This window comes from Mizuhopecten yessoensis, unplaced genomic scaffold (assembly GCF_002113885.1).
Source record: "Mizuhopecten yessoensis strain PY_sf001 unplaced genomic scaffold, ASM211388v2 scaffold3799, whole genome shotgun sequence".
In the NCBI taxonomy this organism is placed as follows: domain Eukaryota; kingdom Metazoa; phylum Mollusca; class Bivalvia; order Pectinida; family Pectinidae; genus Mizuhopecten; species Mizuhopecten yessoensis.
This window is the reverse complement of record NW_018405225.1, coordinates 281,255-301,064: the sequence shown is the minus strand read 5'-3', so window position 1 is coordinate 301,064 and position 19,810 is coordinate 281,255. Positions and strand designations below refer to the sequence as shown.

Sequence of the window (19,810 nt, the reverse complement as noted above, 5' to 3'; positions counted from 1 at the left end):
TTGTACAGAGATAGAGATGGCCTTGTACAGAGATAGAGATGGCCTTGTACAGAGATAGAGATGGCTTTGTACAGAGATAGAGATGGCCCTGTACAGAGTTAGAGATGGCCTTGTACAAAGATAGAGATGGCCCTGTACAGAAATAGAGATGGCCCTGTACTGAGATAGAGATGGCTCTGTACAAAGATAGAGATGACATTGTACAGAGATAGAGATGGCCTTGTACAGAGATAGAGATGGCCTTGTACATATATAAGACCTGTTGCTGTTACCCACTGTATGATCGTATGAGGCGACACACACAGGGTCCCAGATAGAGTCAGGGACATTAAAGAAACCATACTTGCTGCTCTGAAGGTAAGAGTTCGGATCTTTATCTTTCTGATTTGCTCACTATTTTTACAACTTTACAACTTGTTTCTTGGCACCCCAAGCACTTACCCATTTTCCTACGTACGAGTACTATACACATTTAAATATCAGAACATACGTTTGTGCCATTCTGATTCTCATGGATTCTTCAATTTGGAGTTTTAATACTAAATTAAAAAGAAACGGCAAATACCAATATACTAGGTGATAATGCAAAATAAAATCTCCCAACTACATGTAGTACACACTATGGAAATTGTTGTTCGAAATGTATCAATATGGATACTGTGCTTTTACTGTATTTGTTTGACAAACACAAGATAAGCGTGGTAAGATACAATATTTAAACATCCTTGTATTGTGATCATTGTTTACAACTTACGAGTAAATCCGACTGAGTTGAACAGTACCGACCACACCTACACACAGGTTAACCAGACTGAGGTTGACGTTCCGCGGGATAATTATCAGAGAATACCTAGCCCAAATAAAGCCTGAAAAATATAGCAACCTTATAAAGCTAAGAATTGTTTCCTTTTAAATAATTGAATATTGTGTTAGTCGATTCAATAGGTTGATGTCCCGGTCTTGTAATAAATATACTTCTTAAAGAAAATATGTTTTAATCCAACGTTTCTATCATATCAAGATTAAATGGTAAGTGCGTTCTTTAATTTGTCAATATCTCAATAAACCACGACCAACATTCTGTTTTTGGCGAATTTATATATCTAGACTGTGTGAAATCAGACTCATATCACGTGCATAGAAAACGTGCGTTAGTCAGGTGTTTGCATGCACGATGGAACAGCCAAGTTACAAAAGTTTACTGATTTTACTAGTATTACTGATGTTACTAGTATTACTGATGTTACTAGTATTACTGATGTTACTAGCAATGCTAATGTTACTAGTATTACTAATNACCATACTATCACCATACCATACTATCACCATACCATACTATCACCATACCATACTATCACCATACTATCACCATATGATCACCATACTATCACCATACCATACTATCACCATACTATCACCAACCATACTATCACCATACCATACTATCACCATACTTTCACCAANGTGAAATCAGACTCATATCACGTGCATAGAAAACGTGCGTTAGTCAGGTGTTTGCATGCACAATGGAACAGCCAAGTTACAAAAGTTTACTGATTTTACTAGTATTACTGATGTTACTAGTATTACTGATGTTACTAGCATTGCTAATGTTACTAGTATTACTAACGTCACAAGTATTACTGATGTAACTTGTAATACTGATGTTACTAGTATTACTGATGTAACTTGTAATACTGATGTTACTAGTATTACTGATGTAACTTGTAATACTGATGTTACTAGTATTACTGATGTAACTTGTAATACTGATGTTACTAGTATTACTGATGTAACTTGTAATACTGATGTTACTAGTATTACTGATGTAACTTGTAATACTGATGTTACTAGTATTACTGATGTTACTTGTAATACTGATGTTACTAGTATTACTGATGTAACTTGTAATACTGATGTTACTAGCATTGCTAATGTCACAAGTATTATTGATGTTACTAGTATTACTAATGCCACAAGTATTACTGATGTTACTAGCATTGGTAATGTTACTAGTTTTACTGATGTTACGAGCATTGCTGATGTTACTAGTATTACTGATGTTATTAGTATTACTGATGTTACTAGTATTACTGATGTTACTAGTATTACTGATGTTATTAGTATTACTAATGTCACAAGTATTACTGATGTTACTAGTATTACTGATGTTACTAGCATTGCTGATGTTACTAGTATTGCTGATGTTACTCGTATTACTGATGTTACTAGTATTACTAATGTCACAAGTATTATTGATGTTACTAGTATTACTGATTTTACTAGTAAGACTAATATCACAAGTATTACTGATAATACTAGCATTGCTGATGCTACTAGTATTACTAATGTCACAAGTATTACTGATGTTACTAGTATTAGTGATGTTACTAGTATTACTAATATCACAAGTATTACTGATAATACTAGCATTGCTGATGTTACTAGCATTGCTGATGTTACTAGTATTGCTAATGTCACAAGTATTACTGATGTTTCTAGTATTACTAATGCCACAAGTATTACTGATGTTACTAGCATTGGTAATGTTACTAGTATTACTGATGTTACTAGCATTGCTGATATTACTAGTATTACTGATGTTACTAGTATTACTAATGTCACAAGTATTTTTGATGTTACTAGCATTGCTGATGTTACTAGCATTACTGATTTAACTAGTATTACTAATGTCAAAAGTATTATTGATGTTACTAGCATTGCTGATGTTACTAGCATTACTGATGTTACTAGTATTACTAATGTTACTAGTATTACTAATGTCACAAGTATTACTGATGTTACTAGTATTACTAATGTCACAAGTATTACTGATGTTACTAGTATTGCTGATGTTACTAGTATTACTGATTTAACTAGTATTACTAATGTCACAAGTATTACTGATGTTACTAGTATTACTGATGTTACAAGTATTACTAATATCACAAGTATTACTGATAATACTAGCATTGCTGATGTTACTAGTATTACTAATGTCACAAGTATTACTAATGTTACTAGTATTAGTGATGTTACTAGTATTACTAATATCACAAGTATTACTGATAATACTAGCATTACCTAATGTCAAAAGTATACTAATCTCACAAGTATTACTGATGTTACTAGCATTGCTGATGTTACTAGCATTGCTGATGTTACTAGTATTACTGATGTTACCAATATTACTAGTGTTACTTGTATAACCGATCTTACTAGTATTTCTGCTGTTACTACTATTAGTGACGTTATCAATATTACTTATTTTTTTCTATGCAAGATTAACTACAACACATCTCTAAAATGTTGGCAGGCGGTAATTACGGTGTTATTTAGTTAATATATGAACTTTATAAAGAAGATCCAAAATGTAAAACGAAATCAAAATTAGTCATGAAGAGTTCTTCCTTCACTTACCACTAAGTAGGGCGGTAGACTGCATCAGACTGAGCTTATCAGCGGGGCGGGCTACATCTCCCAAACCCGCAACCACAAGGACCTATTAATGACGTCACAAAATATATTAACTTAACCGTATTTAAATGAAAATAGGAAAAGAAGCATGCATATAGCGTCAACAGGAGAGAACAAAATGAAAAAATAACGACAAGGACAGAAGACACCAATGATATAAGGTGACAGTATTCCAGCCTAAATGATCCAGTCTATCGTTTTTTTTCATGTTTGACTGCTGACGTATTGCACACTAATTCATGCTTTTATGAAATGCTTATTTATTCAGATCAAACAATTATGAAAATATCACTAATTCCAATGTCCCTGAATGTGAAACTTAATAGATATTCTCTTGGTTATAATAACTGAAATGTAAATATGTATGTTTTGGGACAAAATGATCATATTCACACAAAACATAATTTATCATCATTATTTATAACACATTTAGAAAGGTTTTATTAAATCTTTTAGCCAAATGTATCATTAGATTAAAGTAATTCATACAAACGCTTTCAAGCTGATAAGACAGTGTTTGTGTTATAATGTCAAAAACGCCAATCAAACTAAACCCCCGTCATATTAAACTTAATACAAGACAGTCAAAGCTGAGACGTGCGTATACGTAATATCAAAAATATTGTTGAGGAAATTAAAACCTAGTTGCACCAAGCTTAATCAGTCTAATGGATATCATACCATCACCATACTTATCACCATACCATACTATCACCATACTATCAACATACTATCACCATACCATACTATCACCACACTATCACCATACCATACTATCACCATACTATCACCATACTATACTAGCACCATACTATCACCATGCCATACTATCACCATACTATCACCATACCATGCTATCACCATACTATCGCCATACCATACTATCACCATACCATACTATCACCATATGATCACCATACTATCACCATATGATCACCATACTATCACCATACCATACTATCACATACTATCACCATACAATCACCATACCATACCATCATCATACCATACTATCACCATACTATCACCATATCATACTATTATCATACCATACTATCACCATAATATAATCATACAATACTATCACCATACTATCACCATACTATCATCATACCATACTATCACCATGCTATCACCATACTATCACCATACTATCAACATACTATCACCATACTATCACCATACCATCACCATACTATCACCATACTTATCACCATACTATCACCATACCATCACCATACTATCACCATACCATACTATCCCCATACTATCACCATACTATCACCATATCATCCTATTATCATACCATACTATCACCATAATATAATCATACAATACTATCACCATACTATCACCATACTTTCACCATACTTATCACCATACTATCACCATACTATCACCATACTATCATCATACCATACTATAACCATACTATCACCATACTGTCCTCATACTTATCACCATACTTATCACCATACTATCACCATACTATCACCATCCTTATCACCATACTATCACCATACTATAACCATACTATCATCATACCATACTATCACCATACTATCACTATACTCTCACCATACTTATCACCATACTATCATCATACTTATCACCATACTATCACTATACTATCACCATACTATCACCATACTATACTATCACTATACTATCACCATACTATCACCATACTTAGCACGTTGTTTGATTGGTTTCGGGCGAGTGTCGTTAACAGTGTTATTACAGAAATAGTGATACCAGGGAATGTTTAACTACACATTTCCTAAAACTCATTAAGGAAAGGCACAATGTTCATATATCTTTAAGAAAACATCATTTAATTTTTTGTTGGGCTAAAAACTATTTCACTTTCTTTAACAGACTTGTCTATGATATGCAATTCTAGTACATGTCGCTGTTAACTTGTAATCTCAATACATATTTAGTTCAATCTATCATAACATGAAATACCATACAACAAACTAAACCAAATCAAAAGAAGTACAATTAAGTTATTTTAGCTTGATATATAACATCATAAAGTTACCAAAAATGTTTCATGGTTACAAGATAAATATAAGTGTTATAAATGAATAAATCAATTTGATTTTTTGACATACTACTTGAATACAATTAGGCACGTGGTTCACTATTCGCATTATGCACGTAAGTTTCAATCATACAATTGGATAAGCACAATAAAGTCATTACTACTAGGGAATACCGAAGTGTCTACAAAACGGTAAGACGAATGCAAAATTGATAGAACTAGGGGAAAGTAGGAACGTCGATTGGTAGAACTAGGAGAAAGTAGGAACATCGATTGATAAAACTAGGGGAAAGTAGGAACATCGATTGATAGAACTAGGGGAAAGTAGGAACATCGATTGGTAGAACAAGGGGAAAGTAGGAACATCGATTGATAGAACTAGGGGAAAGTAGGAACATCGATAGAGGATTTACATAAGACTCTTGGAAAAGGACAAGAAGTTTAACACCAGAAAGATAAGCGTCTTCTGCTTTATCGATGACACATGCAATGTAAATCTTTATCCATTCCCAATAATGTCACTTCAACAAAGCGAGAACCGCGGTAATAACAACGAAACAACAAGGCACTATAATAAGCGTAACAAAAAATTAAACGTCGACCAGCATATCACACAACGAAACAGCACATTTCCCTATGATATCATAATGGCAACCACAGTTTATGTCCTCAGTCTTTATAAACCTGAATATATCGAAACCCCGTGTTTTTGTCCGTCTGCATTCGTCATCTATGAAGAAGAGTCTGCAGTAACTTTTATTTCAAATAATTGAAGGTCTGACGATAGTAGCAAGTAATCTACGATGGACGTGGTAAATTACTTCCCTGTTATTTAAAGATAACACGTTGACGATATATCTGAAAGGGAAATTTAAGGACTTGGATTTTTTTTTTTTTTTCAGTCTGTCTGATCACTCTTGAATAAATAAATTCACTCTTATTTATGTAATCTAAAAACTTTTCGTCTGGCATTATCAGTTTGTTTATATGTGGTATGTAAACATTTTATATAGTAGAGTAGTTGTGATTAAGACAATATAATACAGGTACGTTAATATCGCAAAGGTATGATATTTTCATATAGGTATGATGACATCACACAAGTATGCTAATATCGGAGGCACGGTAGTTTAGTGGTTGGACGCCGGGCTCGAGACAAACGGGTTGCGGGTTCGAGTCACGGCACGGTACTGTGTTGTTTCTTTGAGCAAGATACTTTACTCCGCTTGTTCCAGTCTACTCAGCTGTAAATGAGTACGTGGTTGGGCAGTGCTAGAATTGTTGAATGCTAGCTGTGAGCGCCGAAATGGCAGCACCGGCTGTAAGCTCCCCGGGGAGTTGAGAAATATATTGGCAGGTTGCAAAGGCCCTATAACCACGGATAATAACTTGTGAACCACTTTGAGACGACCTACGATGTGATAAAGCGGTATTTATTATAGTATTATATGATTAAACAAAGTAAGTATGAAATAAGGTTTTACTGATATCACTCGGGTAGATCAATACTCACGATGGTACACAATTAACAAAGAAAAAACAAAGTAATACAAAATTCGTGTCTGTAGGGCAATGATGTCAAATGCTATGTAAAGAAGCTATGACATTATTTTTTGCCACATATGGTTGAAACTCTTACTCGAAAACCTTCATAAAATATTCCTTTCTCTTTTACGGTTTAGCAGTCAACATAGTGTTATAGTCTAACCATTCTACCATTATACCTCAAACAAATTGCAAAAGAAACAAACACAGTTGTAATAAGTAGATCGTAGAACATGCATGGAGAAAAGAGACGTACTCCTTTTATTTTTATTTATTTTTTATTCATATCAGTCAATGTAGGTTATATCCTACTCAAATATAACAACACACATAAAACACTATTCACTAGGGTCACATATAAATATTCTCTTTTTTGAAAGAATAATCTGACCAAGAATGGCTGTGCCTAAAACAACAAATGAATAAAATATAAAACATTAATTACATCAAAAATTTAATCTTACTAAATTAATAACATGTAAAATTATTACTGTTTTCTAAATCAACAAAAACACAAACGTTTATTTTGTACATGTAATTTTACATTCTTCTCGGTCCTATATTATTGTTCGTCTACAGTATACAGATATTCTACTCAGATGACTGAGATATATTTGGTCTATTTGGCCGCACCGGTCCAACTGGATAAAGGGTATTACAACTAAAACCCCTAAGACAATGACTAAAAGTAGACAAGACATTTGACCCGACGATGTTGCAGTCACTTTCATTCACATGATTCAGGCATGCGCAATTAAAATCCCTCCAGTATCTACGGTGCGGAAGGCTGGTTTCGCCGCATACTAACTCGTGGGATAATACTATATAATATGAAACCATGGTACTTTCACAGATATATAAATAACTTGGGACTATTTTTCTATTCCACTTGAATCTTCTTTATCTAGCCGCCCGTGAAACGCCTGCCGTCTACCTATGTTCTGCCTCCATAGATCATACATGAATTGCTTGATTGTACAATGTAAGTCAGGCGCACCATCAAACAGTGCATCTTCATGCCCTATCCAAGTATTTAATTATTCTTAAGATCATCTAATAGATCTACAGGGAAGAATGACACAAATCTTAAAGTTCACGTCGCTACTGAATTTTTATTTTTGGGCGTTTCCCGATTCGGTACTTTTTCGTTGAAAAACAGTTCTATTTTAATGTGAGAATATAGTCCACGTGATGTGAATGCACATAATATAATCACACAAACGCCTAGTTTCTGCATACAAACGTACATTTAAGCAGTATTATGGGACCAATCCCTCCGTTGAAACCCACTGAGAACAGGTTATAACAATAGCAGATTCTCCGTCAATAGTGTATATGAAGTCCTAAGTAGGTAATTGTCACGAGTTTACAAGTAGTTTTCATACCCCGATATCAGTTCCTCTGTCCATTTGTCCGTCTGATAGCAGTTACTCTGTCCATATGTTCGCCCGATAGCAGTTACATGTGCTATGTCAATTGTCCGTCGTTCTGACCGTCCGTTCAACGGTGATTGTAACTTCAATCGGTCAAAGGAGCTACTTCTTATAATATTTATATAACATCGCAGGTGGAAAAATTCCAAGTATTAATATAAAAAAAAAATGACAGGACGGTTTGTCAAATACAACATACAATTCCATCCGAGATCAACATTTAAGGTCTTTGCGAGGGAGCAAAGGTCACATAAAGAAACATAAATTAAAAACCGACAAAAACGTTTTGGTCAGTGGCGTTAATACATGTAAGCTTGCTAAGTTGCCAGTTAAGTAGATAAAAGTAAGGGTATAATGTCGTGACCACAATTTATCTCGCGAACACGACATGGTATCATGTAGAAGCTACGGCCTGTATCTAGATATAAGGGAGATACATGTAACTCTTAAAGTCATTTTTGTAAACTTACCCATTTGAAACACGGAGCCCAAAAGAATATAGTTTTAGGACCTATGAAAAAATAAAAAAACCACATATTAACAATAGACTGCTACAAAGCGTCATGAATAAAATTTCAAAGACTTTTTAAGTTAAACGGAACTTGTACATACATATTTGAGAGTATAATTGGAGACAATATAAACTCTATTATTAACTATGGAAAAGAATTTATAAAAAAGAAAGCAAGCCTGATCAGAAACCTTTTTTGGAAGGAAGTTTTAAATGACCAATACTGCTTTTCCAATACTGTGGACGAGGACGATAATATTTATCAACATTTATGGTATAATAATAAAATAAAGATTGATAGCAAACCAGTGCACTTTAAACTATCGGAAGAACAAAATATACTGTATGTATACGACTTATTAAATGAAAGAGGAGAATTAATCCAGTCATTCGAAATGAAATGCTATCATATCTGCTTGGAATGTAATACAAGATAGACCGCACACCTTTATGCTACCCCAATGCCCAAAACACATATATTGTATAATAACAAACAAACAAAGAGGAATGTCAATATATCATTTATTGATCAAAGACTTAAAAACAAACAATAAACATAAAATGAAATGGTCTACTGAACTTGACTTAGCAGAAAATGATATATGGTGGAGAAAAATTAACGTAATTCCATTTAAATCAACGATTGAATGTAAACTACGATGGTTCCAATACAGAATAGTGCATAGAATCAAAAGTACTAATAATTATCTGCATATGATTAAAATAAACGACTCTCCGTTATGCACCTTTTGCAATGGACATACTGAAACATTAATCCATTTGTTTTGGGAATGCAGAATAGCAGAAAACTTTTGGGATGAACTAAAATTATGGCTACAAAACAAAACCAATAAAATTATACAACTCCAGAATAATGATGTAATACTAGGCAAACTGATACATAAACAAGAAATAAGATCTCTAAACACTATAATTATAATCGCTAAATTCCACATTTATAAGCAAAAACCGAGAAAATGCATACCAAGTATTTTAGGTTTTAAAACAGAACTGGACAGGTATATACAATATGAAGAAATCATAGCAAAAAAAACATGGAATACGAAAAATTTAAAAAAAATGGTCCCAAATTCAATAATCAATGCCGCAGTCCTGTAGACCGAATAGAATTACCACATACAACATATCATGTGCACGTATATTGTGAAAATGTGAGAATGCGTGAGTGAGAGATATGTTGATGTAGATTAAAAAAAAATAAAAAAAACACCACTTTTTACATGCACAATGAATCCTTTTGAATGCCTGATAACTATATTAAATACCATAACGGGAACAAAAATACAGTAAACACCTTCCTGAGTCATTAATAAAAAATAAAAAAAATAAAAACAGTGTCCAGGAAAAATATAAGATGGGCAGTCAAGAGGAATTTTCAATGTATATTGTTCACAGATCTATATATTTATATACCAGATACAATGTATATTAATTTTAACATGTACAATATACTGTTAAATGTATAATATGCAAAAGGTTGAATAAAAACATGTTAATTTGAAAAAAAAATTAAAAAAAAAAAAAAAAAAAATCAGATATCGAAAAGAAAACAAAAAACAGACGACAAAATGATAAATAACAAAACGCGTGTTGCATTTTTCTGATTTTGGTTCAGTAGGAATAATTTGTTGCTTACTCAGCACGTTTGAACATGGTTCACAGAATGAGGTGTTAGCAAACTATTGCTCACCGTATTGTTTGTATGTGTGATTTAAAACAAGAATGATCTTAATTATGGTAATTGTATTCATCTGAAAATGATAAAATCAGTTGCACTCGGAATATAAACGGACAGAATTATCAGTGGTCACATCGACACATCTCTCGTTGAAACTGACTTCCTGTTTCTGTAATCTGTTATACTGGCAAACCAGATTTAAATGTGTTTCAAAGAAAAATTGTAATAACATAAACACACCTTTAAACTGCCCTATATAACTTGTTATCCAAACCCCCGTCCAAACGCAAACTACCCACGCTTCTGTCAATATATTTGATAGTTTTGATTCTTCTTTTTTTAGCTAAGGCACCTGGGCATACGACAACTTCATCTTCTCTTAAATTCTATCAAAATTGTTTAATGCAAAATCTCTCTGCAATATCATTTCAATGTATTTTATCATCGGTAATGAACTCCGGTTAAAAACAAATAGTTTATACTTATCTCCAATCTGAATGTGTGTAATGGCTCTGGAAACAACAATCAGGATGAATATCTATGGAGTGGTGTTCATATTGTTTATATATAGCATTGTAGAAACCATAAAAGTACGGTTGCCAAAGTTTGCATAAACAAAAAGAGGCCCTTATCTTTAGCATCGCCTTACAAACTTCCAAATAAGGGAATCTGGATTCAGCTCAGTATCAACTGAACGTTTTTCACAAATAGATTTAATTGATAAAGAGATTCCCCAACGAGTGATGGTTGGTTATCATAACTTAAGTATCAACTTGAATAAAGACACGAGGTTTACCAAGTGTCTTTTACAATTTTAAAATTAACCAACGAGAGGTAGACAAACATGATAATCTATCATCACGAGTTTGGGATCCTTTTTCTTTCATATTTTATCTGGAAAGCCATATGTTTCCCTTGAAAATACACTGTGTAGGCTTCTGATGGGAGAAACAATTGCCGTGAATCATGACGTCAAAATGGAAGATGACGTCGCAAAGCATGGTTACGTGACGTCATAAGTAAACAAATGACCAACGAAATCACGTCCAGGGTGTTACCCACTAGTAGGTAACCAAAAATGTTTACCCACTGAATCGGGAGTGAGACTGATTAACAGCACATTGAATATGTTATTCCAAAACAAAACAAGGATAAATCCCCTCGGTACACAACAGGGAAGGTGCCCAATGATATTAGCTTGATCTTGGCCAAGAAGATATACATATCGACTTCCACAGAGCGACAATAAAACATTAAATGGCTTTATTTTAAACAATCCTTAGTTGGGGTGATCTGCTTTATCCCGGGACTAGGTTACCATAAAACTGTTTTTAATGCCAAGCTATTTAGAAGGATCAATTAGCCCAATAAGACAATATCATATCTGTAGAAAATGTGTTCAAACAATTTCGAAGATGGCATATCACACCTAATCGCATTCCATGTCCATCTGAACTTACAACTACCATATTCCGTCTTTGCGTATTGCAGAGTTATCTTATCTTGGGAGCAGGTATTGATTGTTACGTCATTGGTTTGTGTGAGAAAATTACCGTCGTTTTCTCAAAATTTGATGACATTACTCTCACAAACAAGTGACGTAACAATCCATACCTGCTCCCAAGATAAGATAACTCTGCAATACGCAAAGACGGAATATAGCAGACTTCGATCAACTATGCAGCATTACCAATTCATCAATATGACTTAATTGTACAAGTGAACATTGAAATCCAATCAATAAACAAAAAAGACGTGAAAGAAAGGAAACACAGCAGAAAGCTCACAACACTTTGTTAAATGCAGTTTTCATCTAGGAATGCACCAAATTGTAGTAAGGGTAGTCTCTTATACAATAACCATTTACCATCAACAATATACAATGCTGCAACAATCAACATGACCTTTAGCCGGAGTTTATTTTGGCGCAGTTAACACGAGGTACAATGTACCAAATTAGTTATAAGCTATCTGTTATAGTGATTTTATTTATTTGTGACTTTATAAAGGTTTATATATCTCAACACATTATACATGGAGTTTCATACTTTTCACTTGACTACCACTGGTGAATCCCGAATGGGCAAAATGGCCATATAGAGGAGTTAAATGTTTTCTTTATTTTTCCGCATTGACAATCAATTATTTTAAATATGGGGCTTCCCTTCCGTGATGTTGCTTCTTGATAAGCATGGTGTACAAAACGGTAAGGTATTTTGATATAATAAAAACCAAGCTAGCTGTTTTATTCATTTTTCACCCAAACATAAATATATTCATTGTCATGTCCCCATCTAAAAAACCGCTACGTTAAACAGTACCTTTCAAGATGTGTTACCGCCCATTATGGAGTAATGGTGTGGACGGGGCTCTGTTTCATACATGTCTGTACAATCATAAAAGTTAAAAAGATGCATTTAATTTCAGAAACAAATACTGTTTGTCAACGCCTTGGCAGGTACGATGTAACAGACCACAACGTCTCAGTATGTAAGTTCAGAATCTAGACTGGCTATCTCAACTACCTGTGTATACAAAACGTGCTCTAGCATATTTTTGAAATAAATAAATATTTGACAACACTGTGTAGGACTGACACCGGATATAGCTAGTACCGAAGCGGGCATGGAAGCTGGGCGTAGTCAAATGTCGTTAAGTTTTCCGATATTTCTGGTATTTTATGGTAGTGTAGAGACAAATAAAGAAGCACGACAGTCAAGCATAGCCGTAATTCATATCTGAAACAGGAGGCATGCTATTGTTNAATATACAATTGTTTCATGGCTATTTGGGGAACAGTCAAAACTATCATCCCGAGGTAGGGGGAAGCCCTGGGGAACTGTTTGCCCGAGGCCGCTAGGCCAAGGGCAAACAGTTCCACAGGGATTCCCCCTACCGAGGGATGATAGTTTTGACTGTTCCCAAAATAACCATGAAACAATTGTTTTATTACCAAATAAAAATTAGTATCAATGCTGCATGCAATGTTGCCATTGCTTCAACACTGAGTCGCGGTCACCGAAACGCTTGAACGGGGCTCTCGAGTGGGGATTTCTGCGCATCGAATTCGCGCCGGGTAACAGTTCGCTCTGACGGGAAAACAGTTTTGACTGTTTCACCCCTACAGCCGAAATTGGACAAAAGGCCAGAAACAGTCAAAAATAACTAATTATAATTTATATAGACTATTGGGTAATAACAAATATTGTCTTGACTTGACATTTGCCACTTGATTATATACACTTATATGCTAAGATGATTTCTTATAGTAATATAGTCATGATAATACACGAAGTCACTCTATATAATGCTTCTCTCTTTAGATATTGGTATAACTAATTTTGGTGAAGTGTACGGCGAATAGCAATACATTGTACGGCGAATAGGGATGTTTAAAATAACTGATGTACGGCGAATAGTTTATATGTATACAGTATTCAAGTGAACACCTTGCCTAAATGTGACATATTTTGTTAAAGCTAAACTTGAACTAACTATCCCCGATTACCGTAAATCTCCTACAGTGTAAAATGCATGCACCTTATCGTACGTAAGGTGTAGAACACCAAATATTACAAGAAACAGCAATGCACTCAATACAGTTGTACAGGTAAGTCAGATAACCAATAGTCTACCTGTGCTGTAGATGAAAAGGATAGGCCAAAATGATAGTTGTGTGTTTGATTTTCAGCCCTCAAAATATTAGGGCTGCAAAATAAAAAAAAATAAGTACCAATTATAAAACAAAGTTTCAGACCATTATTTAAAAATGCCTATTAAAAGTTGATGAAAATAAAGTTAGAATAGACTTTGGAATCTTGAGTAGGAATGAAACAGACTTTTCCCATTGCCTGTTAAAGGTATATATATTTAACACTTTCAGACGTCTGTATTGCCTTTACCACCTCGCTGTTTACAGATAACTGTGAATAAATTGAGGGTATATCAACTTAACTATCGTGTAATTCTTTGCAAATCTTTGTATTAGTGCAGATTTTCTATACATCACCATTAACATTTCTTGTGTAACCCCTCCCCCTTGTATATTAACGTTGTGACAGGGAAATAGTATGTCACCTTCTGCCTAAGTGCCAACTCTTCACCGCCATTGTCAAGGTCACAGCTAAAGTTCAAGCTCTCCACCGCTATTGCCATGGTCACAGCTTATGTTGTGTTATAGCATGTGAAACATGGTACTCCTTATCATTATTTAACTCGACATTAATTAGTCTTTCGAGATTCTTAACCCCTTCCCTTTACGATATCATTCAAAAGTGTTACAATGCAACATCATTGGTATGTTACTCCACGGACTTATTCCGTGGCTACTCCAATGATAAAACAACATAAAAACATAGCTAGTACAAATGCTCGCTCTAAACATGGTTATGTTAGTATAGCTATTCGCCGTACTGTTAACATGCTAGTCGCCGTACACTTGAAAATGTATCAACAACTATTCGCCGTACACAGCCGAAAAAACATTTAAGTCAATTACATCGTAATGACTTCATTTAGATTTGTGACCATTATATGTTTATCCCGGTTTCATCTACATATGCCAGTAACGTCCGTTTCGTCATCGTATATGTCATACTTTAATAGTTATCTCTTCTTCTTTCTTTGTAAATTATGTATTTTGTACCGGTACTTTGTAGTCATGTTTTACCAATATCTTCAGATCGCATGAAATAGTTTACAAATCATCTACATTACGAACATCATTGTTCATTGTATAACTGTTGTGTTCTTTTTTTTTGTCTCTACGCTACCAGAAAATACCAGAAATATCGGAAAACATCCCGTGGCTGGTCTGCGCCTAGCGTCCGTGCCCGCTTCGGTACTAGCTATATCCGGTGTCAGTCCTACACAGTGGATAAGCATACTTTTCCTTCACCTATGTGCCTACTATTATAAAAATATAAACCCTATTCAGACAATAACACTATAGCATATACATTTATCAACATACACTTCGTGATTCACGTGTTTATAAAGTTAAGGCTATATCCCACCCTACACATTATACCTATGAGTTATGTTGAAGTGATCTCCCTTTACTTTTACCGTTGACATCCCCACCGAGGAATGTATTTAGGTCAATGAAGGTGTATTTACGATTACGATAACAGAGGTACATGTACTGTCCTAGTTAGCTTACTCCATACAATTAGGTGTCTGATATATCTCTCAATAATCAATATACAAAGGCTAATAGTTCTGTTGTCTTTTTATCATATATACCTCATCAACGTTTTAACATTATTAGCACAGAAGAATAAACGTATAGAATATTATGACGCATTAAAAATCTATTTTATAAAGCTTAACATACTTCATTAACTAATATGAGGAGTAGTGCTGAGAACTATTGACATAATACAGCATCTGTCTGGTTAAAAAATCTTGAAGTCAACTTAACATGTATGGCTAGTAACGAGTATCATGCGCATACGGAATCTAATAACAACACAGGTTTAAACATGAGAGATCCAGAAACAATGCATTATCACCCAACAGGTACCCAACTCTCGATCTTCTGAGCAATTTCATCGTAAGACACTTGGAAAAAATAATGAAACTTCACATGTTAAACTGAAAATTAATGTCAGCGATAAAGGATAAACTTATGTTAACACATACTTCACATTTAGAAAAATATTCACTCCGAAAATTTATGTTGACTTGATCGGGCCAGATAAGGAATGTAGGTCATTGTTTACCACGTGGATTAGATCAGCCTTTTACAGCACGCATTTGTACTTTTAACAGAAACCATTTATCAAGGAGGAAATGCTGCATGTGTTACCTGCCGGGTGGTTCCATTGTTGTGTAAACCGCTCCGGGACATATCCATCGGCTATGGTGATAACTGACCGGTACAATTTTGACAGTGCCCTCATGGATGCGTTGGCGAGAATACGAAACTAAAGTTCCGGTTTTTAAATCACATTCTCCTAAGATGATCGATAAATAAACAATACTTCCCCATGAAGCTTTGCGTGTCCCCAAGTAGTATAGGTGATGATATTAGTTTGGACGCCATACTGTTTCTATCTGCAGAATTTGGGATAACATTTTTTATTCTATTTATAGCATTTTGAACTCATTTCTTTATCTGTATGAATTTTTTCTTCCGGAAAAAAAGTTAGAAGCGAGCAAAATTATATTTTCATAAGCATAACTTGAAAGACAAAAATCTACACACAGAGAAAAATTATGTACAGTAGGGTGTTAACGTCAGAACGCTGCCTTCGATACGGCGAGGCTAATCTTTTCGGTTGGTGTTGATAGATAAGCGACGTTTACCGTGTTTGTTATGGTGTAGTAAATCGGAATTGCTTGGTGCTTTTAGTTGTAATCGATTATATGATTATATAAGAATGGTGGTGCAGTCAGGTGGCGCAGTGGGTAGCGCACCTGCCTTTCACTAAGACGGCCACGGTTCGATTCCCCGATCGGACGTGAAAAGGTATGAGGTCACCTGCCCGAATACATAGGTTTTCGCCGGGTACTCCGGTTTCCTCCCTAATTATATAATTAAGACACCCGCGCTCTAACATCCGGGCCAACAAGAATGATTTATATCAGTTGAATTGATTTGTTTCATAATTGTTGTATATAAATAAAGTTTATATTTAAAACGAATAGAAAAAAATATCACGTGTTTGAACTACTACAATAAACGTACTTTTATGAAGTGATGAACTGATAATAATTCTCATTTAATCTTTTAGCGAAATTCTATACATAATCACAGAATGGCGTACAAAAAACTCCGTAACGAATAAATATTTCAATATTACTTTGGTTGCCATGTCGACCGTTCATGAAGTCAGAGAGCATCTACTCAAGTCTGCCAATATGAAAAATGCGCCAAATCGAGCGTGCACTTCATTCGGAATTTCTCGTGGTTGTTGGTTCTTTTTGACGTACCGTCCCGTGTCAACACAAACAACAACAATGGACGTAATGGAGGAGTCGCTGATCAAGAGAGCAGGTGATAAACATGCAAAAAGTGGGGAGGATTTGTTAGGGGTATTAATTGAAGACATAAACAGGTATGATGTTCTACCCGACATTGTTTCTACGGATACAGAACTGAAAATAACTCTTGAGGAATTGTTTTACTTTTTTTTATACTTGAACTATTGTTTAAATCTATGTATTCAAAATATTCACTGTTAATTAATAAAAGTGTCATAAATGAGCTGATACTATATTGGCCAAGTTATTAGGCCGAGGTCTGTGATATCATATTGGCCCAGTTATTAGGCCGAGGTCTGTGATAACATATTGGCCCAGTTATTAGGCCGAGGTCTGTGATATTGGCCCAGTTATTAGGCCGAGGTCTATGATATTTGCCCATTTATTAGGCCGAGGTCTGTGATATTATATTGGTCCAGTTACTAGGCCGAGGTCTGTGATATTGGCCCAGTTATTAGGCCGAGGTCTGTGATATTGGCCCAGTTATTAGGCCGAGGTCTGTGATATTGACCCAGTTATTACGCCGAGGTCTGTGATATTGGCCCAGTTATTAGGCCGAGGTCTGTGATATTATATTGGTACAGTTTTTAGGCCGAGGTCTGTGATATTATATTGGTACACTTATTAGGCCGAGGTCTGTGATAGTATATTGGCCCAGTAATTAGGCCGAGGTCTGTGATATTATATTGGCCCAGTTATTAGGCCGAGGTCTGTGATATTGGCCCAGTTATTAGGCCGAGGTCTGTGATATATTATATTGGCCCAGTTATTAGGCCTAGGTCTGTGATATTGACCCAGTTATTACGCCGAGGTCTGTGATATTGACCCAGTTATTACGCCGAGGTCTGTGATATTGGCCCAGTTATTAGGCCGAGGTCTGTTATATTGACCCAGTTATTACGCCGAGTTCTGTGATATTGGCCCAGTTATTAGGCCGAGGTCTGTTATATTGACCCAGTTATTACGCCGAGGTCTGTGATATTGACCCAGTTATTACGCCGCGGTCTGTGATATTGGCCCAGTTATTAGGCCGAGGTCTATGATATTTGCCCATTTATTAGGCCGAGGTCTGTGATATTATATTGGTACACTTATTAGGCCGAGGTCTGTGATAGTATATTGGCCCAGTTATTAGGCCGAGGTCTGTGATATTGGCCCAGTTATTACGCCGAGGTCTGTGATATTGGCCCAGTTATTAGGCCGAGGTCTGTTATATTGACCCAGTTATTACGCCGAGTTCTGTGATATTGGCCCAGTTATTAGGCCGAGGTCTGTTATATTGACCCAGTTATTACGCCGAGTTCTGTGATATTGGCCCAGTTATTAGGCCGAGGTCTGTTATATTGACCCAGTTATTACGCCGAGTTCTGTGATATTGGCCCAGTTATTAGGCCGAGGTCTGTTATATTGACCCAGTTATTACGCCGAGTTCTGTGATATTGGCCCAGTTATTAGGCCGAGGTCTGTTATATTGACCCAGTTATTACGCCGAGGTCTGTGATATTGACCCAGTTATTACGCCGCGGTCTGTGATATTGGCCCAGTTATTAGGCCGAGGTCTGTTATATTGACCCAGTTATTACGCCGAGTTCTGTGATATTGGCCCAGTTATTAGGCCGAGGTCTATGATATTTGCCCATTTATTAGGCCGAGGTCTGTTATATTATATTGGTCCAGTTACTAGGCCGAGGTCTGTGATATTGGCCCAGTTATTACGCCGAGGTCTGTGATATTGGCCCAGTTATTAGGCCGAGGTCTGTTATATTGACCCAGTTATTACGCCGAGTTCTGTGATATTGGCCCAGTTATTAGGCCGAGGTCTGGGATATTGGTACAGTTATAAGGCCGAGGTCTGTGATATTATATTTGTACACTTATTAGGCCGAGGTCTGTGATAGTATATTGGCCCAGTTATTAGGCCGAGGTCTGTGATAACATATTGGCCCAGTTATTAGGCCGAGGTCTGTGATAACATATTGGCCCAGTTATTAGGCCGAGGTCTGTGATATTGGCCCAGTTATTACGCCGAGGTCTGTGATATTGGCCCAGTTATTAGGCCGAGGACTGTGATATTATATTAGCCCAGTTATTAGGCCGAGGTCTGTGATATT

At 35.5% G+C, this 19,810-nt stretch overlaps 1 protein-coding gene across 1 annotated transcript; it reads right to left on the bottom strand.

Annotated features, from left to right (window-relative positions):
• Positions 1-750: 750 nt before the first annotated feature.
• On the bottom strand, positions 751-16,627 carry LOC110448023 (mitochondrial pyruvate carrier 2-like). The gene is made up of 4 exons (XM_021494054.1): positions 16,522-16,627; positions 8,973-9,013; positions 3,421-3,502; positions 751-866 (listed from the first exon to the last, which is right to left on the bottom strand). The coding sequence occupies exons 1-4, from the start codon at positions 16,613-16,615 to the stop codon at positions 751-753; spliced, it is 333 nt and encodes a 110-aa protein (XP_021349729.1). The 5' UTR covers positions 16,616-16,627.
• Between the last annotated feature and the right edge of the window lie 3,183 nt (positions 16,628-19,810).

Coding starts and splice junctions, on each gene's coding strand:
- LOC110448023 (XM_021494054.1), bottom strand. CDS start 16,615: ATGAGGGCACTGTCAAAATTGTACCGGTCAGTTATCACCATAGCCGAT. Junction 9,014..16,521: donor ACAATGGAACCACCCGGCAG/GTAACACATGCA, acceptor ATTTTTTCATAG/GTCCTAAAACTATATTCTTT. Junction 867..3,420: donor GTCTACCGCCCTACTTAGTG/GTAAGTGAAGGA, acceptor TATATTTTTCAG/GCTTTATTTGGGCTAGGTAT.